General features: G+C 42.7%; 1 protein-coding gene across 1 annotated transcript in view; it reads left to right on the forward strand.

Moving 5' to 3' along the window:
- RAB7B (RAB7B, member RAS oncogene family) overlaps positions 1–7,794 on the forward strand; it is a 28,012-nt gene extending 20,218 nt beyond the window's left edge. The window contains exons 4-6 of the mRNA XM_060233261.1: positions 2,200–2,415; positions 4,670–4,795; positions 7,610–7,794. Coding sequence (XP_060089244.1) covers positions 2,200–2,415; positions 4,670–4,795; positions 7,610–7,690 — 423 coding nt within the window. The 3' untranslated portion in view covers positions 7,691–7,794. The remainder of the gene's footprint in view (positions 1–2,199; positions 2,416–4,669; positions 4,796–7,609) is intronic.
- The last annotated feature ends 4,051 nt before the right edge of the window (positions 7,795–11,845 follow it).

Here is an 11,845-nt window from a genome sequence, read left to right on the forward strand (position 1 = left end):
CTATGAAGGCTGCCAGTTCCAGGTTGGGTAATACCTGGAGATTTTGGGGGTGGAGCCTGAGGGCAGGGCAGCCCCGTAGCCAGGATTTGAAGAATTTGGGGGCCCTGATTTTTTTCAGGGGGCACATAGTGGCCCCAACCTCCATGGCCTTCTCTCCTACCACCGCTGAGGAGGAAAGCTGCCAGCTCGCTGCCATACAGCCTCCCCCCTCCTCACAGCTGCCTCAAGGTGATCCCTTTCCACCCCTCTTCCAGCAGCTCTGGTGGGGAGCCACTCAGAGGTTTAGATATGTGCCACATGGTCTCCTGCCCTTACCTGTAGCATGATCCAGCTAGGCAAGCCCGGTGGGACAAGGGGGGTGGTGGAAGGCGCCACCAAGTCACAACTGACTTCTGGGGCTACAAGACCTCCAATTCCAATTTCTTCCTGTTGGAGGGTGAGCCGAGGCTGCCCAAGCGCAGCTCCCATCCTCACTCGGGTGGCCAGCGAGACCAGGCCAGAAAACCCCTGCAGGCGAACATCACCTCTCCACTGATCCCCAGCCCCAGATGGCAGCCAAGACCTCCACTTGTGTGCGCCAGCCTACCTTACCCTACCCTGTCTGCAATGGAGCCATCCGCCCCCTACCCCCGCCGCCCCACTTGAGGGCCAGAACGACCTCTTCTTGCATGTGCCCTCTAGCCCAAGGTCAGCCCAACGTAGAGCTTAACTTTCAGTCCTGGGTGCTGAAAGTGCCCCCTTGTTTCTGCTTGCTGAAGGGTCAGAGATTTCTTCCAGCCCCTAAGCAAGCAGAAGCAACAGGGAGCTTAACTTTCAGTCCTGGGCGATGAAAGTGCCCCCTTATTTCTGCTTGCTGAGGGGTCAGAGATTTCTTCCAGCCCCTAAGCAAGCAGAAGCAAAGTGGAGCTTAACTTTCAGTCCTGGGCATTGAAAGTGCCCCCTTGTTTCTGCTTGCTGAGGGGTCAGAGATTTCTTCCAGCCCCTAAGCAAGCAGAAGCAACAGGGAGCTTAACTTTCAGTCCTGGGCGCTGAAAGTGCCTCCTTGTTTCTGCTTGCTAAGGGGTCAGAGAATTCTTCCCGCCCCTAAGCAAGCAGAAGTGAGGTGGAGCTTAACTTTCAGTCCTGGGCACTGAAATTGCTCCATTGTTTCTGCTTGCTGATGGGTCAGATACTTCTTCCGGCCCCTAAGCAAGCAGAAGCAACAGTGTATGATGAGGGCAGAATGGAGAAGGATGCAGCCGAGGCACTGGAGGCTGGTTAGGGGCCCCAAGCCTTGCCTAGCAGTCAGGGGGCTGTGCCCCCACAGGCCCCCTCATAGCTACGGGCCTGGGGCAGGGTTTACGGAGGAGGAGACTTCAGTGGGGCACAATGCCATAGAGTCTACCTTCCATATCAGCCAGGTGAACTAATCTCTGTCACCTGGACATCAATCATAATCCCAGCCACAACTTGGAGGCTGGCAACTCTAATGATTATGCAAAAGTCTGGCCTGGCCACATTTTGGCCAATTTGTGATGGAGTTCTTTGATAGTAGCATTTAGTGTGATCATTCAACCTGACTATATACTCGTATTGATTGTGTATTTTATATTATTACATGCTTCCTGTGTGTATTTTTCCATATAATAAACATATACTTTGTTCAGCCACATGGACCATTCTCAAAAGACAGCTATTGTGAGATACAGAAACCAAAATCCATGTCGTAGCTTATAGCAAGGCCAGCTGAAATAGCACAACGTGATGTGGAAGGTTTCTGATTCTCAAGAACTTGCACAATGTGTTGTGTTATTTTAACTGGTCTTGATAAAAACAATTACATGGGTTTTGGGTTTTGCTATGGATGTTCTCATGAGTGCAGGAAGAAGAACAAGGAAATCTTTTCCAGAGACATTTTCTTTTCTTGCATCCTGGGGTATTGACCGCTTTGCCTAATTGTCTTTCTGTCTCTCAAGTGTTATCCACAAACCTTGGAATAATGTTAATAGCAGGCAAGAAGACTTTGTGGGGGCTGCCTTTTTGCCATGATGCTTTGTAGTGGCTGCCACAACTACTGAAGAGGCACAAAAGCTTGTTGACTTTCCATATATACAACGCATAATGCAGATAGGCTTAAAATTGTATCCCTTTGCTTTGCCTGATGGCTCATCTGTTATGGCTCTGTAGTTGCTAATGCACATATTTTCACCCTCTTTGTAGATTTGGGACACAGGTGGACAAGAACGGTTTCGATCCATGGTATCGACATTTTATAAAGGCTCAGATGGCTGTGTGCTGGCCTTTGATGTCATGGACAAAGATTCCTTTGAATCCTTGAGTTACTGGAGAAAAGACTTTCTGCAGAAGGTGGTTCCTACAGAGCAAAGCTTTCCCATGGTTGTTCTGGGAAATAAAATTGATTTGAAGGAACGAGAGGTAAGAAAAGAAAGTATGCAGAATGGTGGAAAAGTGCGGGATATAAGAGCTCTAAACTTACTTGGAAACTGCAGATCAGAATTGGACTGAGGTGTTCCTCACATTATAACACTATGGGCATTTTCGCACTGACCTTCAAGTGGCGCGACCACCCTCTTCACACCGGAGGATCTGCCCGGATTTCGCACAAGAAGCGCCGGCGCACCCAAAAGAACCGGCTACTTCCATCGCGAAACCCACTCAAACGTTTTCCTGCTTCTTGGCGGTTTCCGTTTGAGCGGGTTTCGCGACGGAAGTAGCCGGCTCTTTTGGGTGCGCCGGCGCTTCTTGTGCGAAATCCGGGCAGATCCTCCGGTGTGAAGAGGGTGGTCATGCTACTTGAAGGTCAGTGCGAAACGCCCAATGTGAGAAATAGTCTTGTGACAATAGGTGGCTTTCACATTCCCCCATTGCTTCACATTTCCTCAGTTTATACCATTGATTTCAAAGGAATATAAGTATAAGTAACCTCTATAGATTAAGGCCAGAGACTTTTCAGAGATCAGGTTAAGATTGTCAGGCCCCTCCTGGCAACCAGTAGGGGATGGAGAATGGGGGGACTTATTAGGAGAAAGAGGAAGGCCCAGATCACGTTGCTGAAGTTGCATAGGAAGTGAAGTCATCATCCCTCAATGTAGCTGTGTTGCTCTGGTATTCAGGGGGAAACTCTATAGTAAAAATAGTTTTTACCATAGAGTTTGTGCCCTGATACCAGCAATCACTAGAGCAACTAAGCCTAATAGGCACTCCTACGATTGGCAAATTGTGGTGGAGTAGCCCTCCTAGTCGTAGCTGGAGCTGCTGGTAAAAAGCAGCACCTGTTCCCAAGTAGCCTGAATATACAGGCAATCTGATTTAATGGAAAGTAGTGCCTAAGACCCACATACTTGTGCCATCATGTACCTTTGTTTCTACCCCATCCGAGGCTGTGTTCTCATTCTGTTCATCACAGGTGCACATGCCTTTAGAAATACAGTTGTTTTTAAAAAAGCTATGTTCTGCACATGTCTTGAGACAGGACCATCAGTGTGCAGACAGTACATATAACACCATACATAAGAATTTTTTTCAAAACAAGGTTTTTTATTTGGGACACTTCCGTCGAAAGAATGAGAGCTTCTTTATAGAGTGGGAATATTTTTTATTTAAAAAGAAATACATGGCCGCTGATGTCCCCACACTAAGTGACCGTGCTGCAAATGCCACTCATCTGATTTGCCTAGTTCTATCCAATCAGTTCTGTCTGTCCACCTTGTAGATTTTTCATGGTCACTGTCGCCCTTTTACTTCAGTGTCTGCTATGGAGATGGCAGGGTGCCTAGAAGTGACCCTATTCTACAGCAAAACTAGTTATCCTTATGCTCTGTGGGAATTGGAATATTGAGAGTAATTATGTGAGAGTAATGGCACCCATGGATTCAGGTCCTTCCTGACCTCCCTTTTCCTAAAGCAATCTCCTAAGCTGCTTCCCTGCTGTTGGAAGCTATGAGACATAAGATGAAGAGCCCTGTTGGATCAGACCATTAGTCTGTCTAGTCCAGCATTCTGTCCCCTGGGGGGGGACTATGTGATCTGGTGGGGGCTACAGTGAGAAGGGGGAACCTGAGAAGGCTCAGCCCTTGAACCAACATAATTTCTTGGACAAATGGAAACACTGATTACAGAAAAAGAAAAAGCAAGCAATTTCACCCAAGCATAAAAACAAGGATAAATAATAACAGTAAATAACAACTTGCACCAACCTTCTTCAAAACAACTACTTTTACCTGGACTTCAGGTAGACTGAAATCTTGCAGTCTAGACTAGCTGGGAACTGAAGTGCCTGGTTTTTTTTTCTTCTTCAGAAAAGCAGAGAAAGGATAAATACAGTCAACCACAGGGAGTAGAGTGCAGAAATGCAGAAATGCATATTTGAAGTGCAAAAGTGATAGCCTTATTCACCGATGAGGATTAGTCAGCGGAATAATAACCCTCCCCCCCCCACACACACAGCTTTAGCACTGAACCAGGACCAGGAAGAGCTGCTGAGAGTGTCAGACATAGGAAATTTTCAATGTCACATATCAGTAAAGTTTCTGATAAAGCTGAAGTTTTGAACAATCTGGCCGAACTTAGAATGGTAATTAAAGAAAGCAATATAAACTAAACAAAAACATTATGTAGCTAGAGTTCACTGCTTATGGCAGACACCTGATCAAATCCTCTTGTCTGACAGGTATCCAAGGAGGAAGCTTCATTATGGTGCTTGAAGAAGAACATTGCCTATTTTGAAGTTAGTGCCAAAGATGATATCAATGTAGTGCAAGCCTTTGAGACCTTATCAAGGCAAGCACTCTCAAGGGTAGGTAGCACTAGTATCTGTAAACAGGAGCAGTTCTTGCTAATGAGGATGATGTCCATGTTCTTTTCACTGCAACATTTCTCCTGTATTTCTCTGGCCCCTACACCCTCCATTTCCCTCCTCTGCCAACAGAGGGTGTCTTCAGGATTGTTGTGGGGTTTTTTTTATAAAAAACTGGTTATTAACATATAACTATAGCATTAAGCAATGTATATCTCTACAGAAACATATTGCTATAGAATTAGGCAAAGCAAGATGAGGAGGTAGCAAATAACTAAATTAATTCTTTGCAACTGTGCTCACTGTGGAAAGTGTGGGACATGTATCCATGACACAGCCACTGTTTTCAGGAACGGAATCTGAAGAATTGATGACAGATGAAATTCTGGACCTAGTGGGGAAATTAAAAACCAGTAAATCTTCAGGTCCTGATAGCATACACCAAAGAGTTCTTAGGGAACTCAAATATGATATTGTTGATCTACTAACCAGTATTTGTAACTTGTTGTCAGTGGAATCAGCCATTCTACTAGAAGAGAGTAGCAAATGTTACACCATTTTTTTAAAAGGGTCCAGATGGGAATCAGGAAATAACAGGCCAGTTAGTCTAATGTCTTCCCAGGCAAATTAGTTGAAACTGTAATCAAATATAGAATCATTAGACACATAGAAGCAGGGGGGGGGGGGGGGTGAGCAGGAATGCACAGGAACGCAGTTCTGGCTGGCTTGGCATCAGGGGGTGTGGCCTAATATGCAAATGAGTTCCTGCTGGGCTTTTTCTTTAAAAGTCCTGCATGAAACAATAGTGCCATAAGGGGTGTGTGACCTAATATGCAAATGAGTTCCTGTTGGGCTTTTTCTACAACAAAAGCCCTGCATAGAAGATTAAAGCCTGCTGAGGGAAAATCAACATAGCGTCTTCAAAAGTGAGTCTAAAGCCAACTGTGAAGACCTCCTAGAGAATTCTTCACTAATTGGGTTAATTGGCCCTCCTAGATCAGATTAGTGGTTCATTTAGTCCAGCATTCTGTCCACTTGCAGCTCCTGGAATGGCCTTGGGTCAGCCATAGCTCTCCCAGGAGTTGTCCTTGAAAGGGTAGCTGCTGTTAGAGCCCTCTCAGCTCCACCCACCTCACAGGGTGTCTGTTGTGGGGGGAGAAGATATAGGAGATTGTAAGCCGCTTTGAGTCTCTGATTCAGAAAGAAGGGCGGGGTATAAATCTGTATTCTTCTTCCTGATGTTGCCTTCCGGCTCTGGGATTCAGAGGTTTACTGCCTCTGCATGTGGAGTTTCCTTTTAGTCACCAGGCCAGAGGCACTGATAGATTCATGGAGGATAGGTCTATCTAATCCTTTTTTAAAATATGCCTGTGGCCTACATCATTTGAGTGAATTCCACATTTTAATCATTCACTGTACAAAGTCGTATTTCCTTTTGTCAGTCCTGTCCTGTCAGCTTCAGTGGATGACTTGAGTTCTAGTATTTGGGGAGAGAAAGAAAAAAACCCCTCTCTCTGCCTACTCTCTCAACTCCATGTTGCAATTTTATTCTCCATACTCCAATTGTATAATTTTATTCTCCACACTCCAGTTGAATAAACCTCTATATGTCCACATAGGAAAGGTGCTCTAAGGTAGATGAGAATGCCATCGCATAAATATTTTAATAAAAATGGGAGTGTCGTTCATGTTGAGTACTTTGGAGGTGGTAGGCTGAAAGGTCAAGACCGTCTGCTTTAAATTGCAACACGTGAAGGACAAAATGCCCTCTTGTGGTCATTACAGCAAACCCAAGATAGATGAAGTTTTCGTTTTCACTAGTTTGTGATTTAGTAAAGTTTTTTTTAGTGTGTGCATTTCCAACTGCCTTTCTAGCTTGAATGAAGTTCATGTCTACTCAGAATGATAGGAATAAATATATCTATTTACCTTGATATATGTTCACATTTTGAGTGTTGCAGATTACAGCTGGACTGAGAGACCATAATGAATCCTTTAAAAATTGAGCGGGGAGGGGGGGGAGGAGTGGTGAGATAAGAAGAATTAGCACTAACACATGAAGGTAGATTTTGGGTGTATATTATTAATGATAATAGCAATCAATGTAGCATTGTAAAAGGAATAAAAATGGATTCTCATGAAATCAAACTATATTTCTAATCATGTAGCAAACGAAAATAGAAACCATGGCATTAAAGCTGTTGTTTGCCCAAAGAATTATTCTCTTTGGGTCTGATTTATTTGGAAGCATGTTGAGTGAGATTACTGCCTCTGACCACAAGGTGTTGCCCTCTAGTCAGTCTGTGAAGCTCAGGAGTTGAAGGAAAGCATTCCCATATTTAGTTATTATTTGACCGGATGTCAAGGGAAATTGGCAAAAGTACTAGTCAGGTTAAAAATAAAAGTTTGATATCTATGCAAAATGAGTTTACACTTATAATACAGGAAAACACATAAAGGCAAATGCTGTCATTGAACTTTTTCCTTCAAAATGATACTAACAAGATCCACTTTTATTAATGTTGGTTTGTAAACTAAAAAAGAACCCCCGTCCATCCAGACAGTTCAAGCACTGAGCATACCCTCAAGGAAGCAGTAAATGCTGAGGGCAATTGTGTGTCATTTATAGGAGAGGCAGAGAAAAATGAGCTTGCTCAAACTTCCAGCAGTTGTTGCCCCTTAGAGTGGATGTCTTGCTTATGAGCTTTCCAGATGCAAGTGGATAATCTCTGTTCAAGTTCTAGCCTGGACAGACCTCTGGGCAGAGTCACTTTTTGTCTTCTTAGTTCATGTTGGTTTATTTATTTCTCATAGTACCAAGGGACCATGGAAAGCTATCTTACAGATTCTATTAAGCTTACACCTGAAGATGAGCCCAGAAAGAAATGCTGCTGACATGTTTGGAAAGCTGTAATGTTTTCACTCAGGGAACAGCCATAGATTTGGACACTCCCATGCCTCCCAAGGATGGAAGAATACTTACTGCAACCACATCCCAACAGAGGCAGAAAAATGACAGGTGAGGACTGACGGGAGCCAGCCTGAAGTATCTGGATTACATAGACCCGACTCCCATCTTTCTTGCTCCAGTTGCCTTCTACGATGCTTTTTGAAGCTCATTTCTGGCCTTCAAAATACCTCCATTAAATGACCTGCTTAATTTACCAGAATGAGGACTCTTTTTCTGATTTTTGATTAATGCTGTTTCCCATCTCTTCTTGTTACATGTTAACAATTCAGGCAAAGTCTTGTTGATTGCCACACAGCTCAGCCTTCTGGTACTTCCCTACACAGTGCCTAACAGCACAACATGATATGGCATAAGTAGAACTCTCAGTACTCTCCTTTGAAAATAATCTGAGCTGATTTTGTAATTCTGATATAAATGTTTCTTCATGTTTGTTCATCATACACAAACTTGTTTGCAATACTAGTGAGAGCCTGAAGTGACAGTATAGTTGCAGGTCTTTTAAAATAATTATTATTCAAAGAATAGAGAGTTGCCTAGTTGACGGAATGCAAACCAAAGAATTAAAAGTCTTTGTGTCCAATTCCAGTGCCTGCATTCTTCAGTATACCCTCTCAGAAATTCAAGACACTGTAAATTCATTTATTACATTAAAGTCTGCAGTTTTTCCTGGGCAATGTATAGCCCCAGCTTAACATGCACCCCCAAGAGAAAAGCATTTCTGGCATTCGTATATGTGATGCATCACATTTCTACCACCACTAGTTAAAATAGTGGTGATGACCTTCTCTTATGCATGCTTGTTTGTGCAGTGTCAAGCAGTACATCTAAGTCACAAACATGAAATCCAACACAGATAAATGATACCACCGTCAGTGGGGACAACTTCCACCTCTCAGGAGTATTCTGTAAAGTTCAAAGGTAATAAGAAATTGAAGATTTTCATTGAAGAAAATTATTTTAAATTCCAAGTCACTTCAGCATAGCAGCATTGCTCTGTTTTGCATCTCATACTGTAGTGTTTGCTTGTTTTTCTAAAGTGTGCCAACATCATTCCCCAATTCACATATGGGTTCCCCTACTCTTCTCTTTTCTTTCTGAAATCTGCTTTGGCATGATCTTTTGGGTAAGATTGAAGTCAAAGCAGGTTTGCCCACCATGTGGATGGGAAGGTATGGATTTTCAAAGTTCACTGCCCACATCAATACCACTTCTCCTTGCACTCACCATTATCCCTTCCCTGGGCCACCAGTAGACTTTTTGCTGCTTAAAAATGAGAATAGCTATAGTAACATTTGGACCATGGCGCAGAGTGGTAAAGCTGCAGTACTTCAGTCTGAACTCTCTGCTCATGACCTGAGTTTGATCCCAGCAAAAGCTGGTTTAGGTAGCCAGCTCAGGTTGACTCAGCCTTCCATCCTTCCGAGGTCAGTAAAATAAGTACCCAGCTTGCTGGGGAGAAAGTGTAGATGACTGGGGAAGGCAATAGCAAACCACCCCGTAAAAAATCTGCTGTGAAAACATTGTGAAAGCAATGTCACCCCAGAGTCGGAAACGACTGGTGCTTGCACAGGGGACTACCTTTACCTTTTATAGTGACATCCTACCAATGGAGAATAGTGGGAGCAAGAGGAGACAAAATCCCTTTGTGAATGCTCCCTCATCATCATGAATGCCTGTGCATTCTCACAGACAAGGACTGCAGGAAGGTATTGAAATTGTGGTATAATGGAATGGCTTTATAAGGGAATAAATATATAGTCTGTGCATTATGATATATAATGTCTTAGACAGGGTATTTGCTTTGTTTTTTTGCACTGTTGTCCTGTTCTGTAGTCTTTATTCTGCTACAGTGTTTATTGGATGTTTCATGCTGTTTGAATTGTTTTTATATTTTGTAATCCACCTCAAGTCTCAATGAGAATGGCAGCCTATAAATGAAGTTAATTGATTAATTAACATTGTTCAGGGTCTTGTAGAGCTCTAGCAAGTTTTCCTAGGAAAAATGCTCAAAAACCTGTCTTGGTAACTGACAACCACAGGAGAAGGGAAATTATTCAGGGCAATTTAGTGCTTGAAGCTATGGGCATCATTCATGTGAGGCATATACTTATTTGAGGAATACACAGCATACTGCTGTGGTACCAACTGTAGTGGAAACAACATGCCCAAGAAACAGAGGAGAGCAAACAAATTAACAAGTGACTGTGATGAAGTTCACAGGTTAGGTCTGGGGGTCCTGACCCTGCAATCTCAATGCTGTGTAAATCAACACAAAGAGAACAATTTTGAAAAGTATAGCCAGTGTAAATCTAGAAATTTCATTTTTAGATGCACAACATAAAATGCAATATTTACACTGGCTAAAATACTTTTAAATTATTTGAGTATTGATCATATGCAGAATCAACATCAACCATATGAGAACACAACAATGAGCGGATTCAAATGAATTTCTGCTGCAAGGTAAATTTCTGCATAGTCACTTTGCAGAGAGGATTTGTGGGGGTCCTAGCTTTGTAAAAAAATAGACATTTGATTTAATATCTCCTTGTGAACCAATGTGTTTTGGGCAAGAATGAAGTCCTTCCAATGCTTTTAGCATGCAGTTTGATTAATATTCAGCCAGTCAAAGGACTGGGATGTCTGCTGGACAAATTCATCTTATATTGGGAAGACATGGTCATGTGAATGTGCACTTGGTATATGTTTCACGAAGAGTCATTTTAGAAATCTGAGCATTCACTCTGGGCTGTGTAGGATAGAGCCAGCTTTATTTTGGATATTGTTCTGGTGCTCAATTACATTGTACTTATGCTGGGCCATAGCAGAGAAGTGGCAGCCTTCCATGGAACTTTTCTGATGAAGCGAATGTGATGATATGCTCCAAAGCCCACTGATGTCATCAAAAGATTCCTGTTAATCTGGGGCTTTTAGAGATACAGTGAGCGGTGGCAACTGTGTTGGCCTAAATGTAGACTGTACAATATATTCATTTTTGTTTCCAAATATACTGTATAAATGTATAGCAAAATGTATAGCAATGCAAGAAAACTTACACATTTTGTGAAATTTGGCAACAGTGTGAATCTTCTCTTGCATACAGCTACAGAGCAAAAGGTGAACAGTGGCTCCCATTTTGTTTATTTCTTCTTCCTCACATTTCCAGTGGCAGTCATTTCTTGCTTGCTTCAGTGGCAGCACATTAGCCTATCAGAGCACAATCCTATACAGTCTAAAATTTGCAAGCGCAGCCCAACGCATGCTTGTGTTTGTATGTTGTGTGTGTATACACACATGTGGTGTATCCCTGCCAAATAAGGGGTAAAAGTGTCAGACAAGGACATAGAAACAAGGGTTCAAATTTTCACTCTGCCATGAAGATCACCAAGTGATCTTGTCCACTCACAAGCACTCAGCCTAGGCTACCTTATGAGGGTAGCATAGGAAAGAATTGTGTGCACTGGCCTGAGCCCCTTAGTGGAAAGGTAAGGGGAAAGTGTGTGTGCAGGTGTGAACATATGCAGATGGGGGCATGGGGGTGGAGTGCACAGTCTGATTCCCAACATGGTGCCCAGAGGTGTCATTGTTCCCACCTTGCTTCCTGACTCCTGTAGATAAAATCCAAATAATCTTAAATGGAAGTATTTAGGGTAAGTGTTAAGTTTGTAATTTTACTTGTATTTGTCATAGAGGAGATGGGAAGCCATTTCTTTATATTTTTCTTATCCTTCCTCTTATCCCCCCATCTTTTCTTCAGTTTTATAATATTTGTTGTTAGTTTCTGTTTTGTGGTTTAAAATTGTTAATAAAAATTATTTTAAAAATAAATGGAAGCATTGAATTTTGCTCAGGATGGTATTATTATTCATTTACTAAGAAAGAAGTAATAACAGTCTTGTTATAGATTTTACAGTCACACATACCTTTTCAGATATTACTGTCACATGTACCAGGAGCCTACCAACCTGCATACATCCTCCCAATATGTACAGTTGCCATCCCGTGTGAAGGGAGGCAGCACGCACACATGTTTTGTTTTTCCTTGTAAGCCTCCTTCAACAGGATTCTGGTGAGGGGCC

This window comes from Heteronotia binoei, chromosome 2 (genome assembly GCF_032191835.1).
Source record: "Heteronotia binoei isolate CCM8104 ecotype False Entrance Well chromosome 2, APGP_CSIRO_Hbin_v1, whole genome shotgun sequence".
NCBI lineage: Eukaryota > Metazoa > Chordata > Lepidosauria > Squamata > Gekkonidae > Heteronotia > Heteronotia binoei.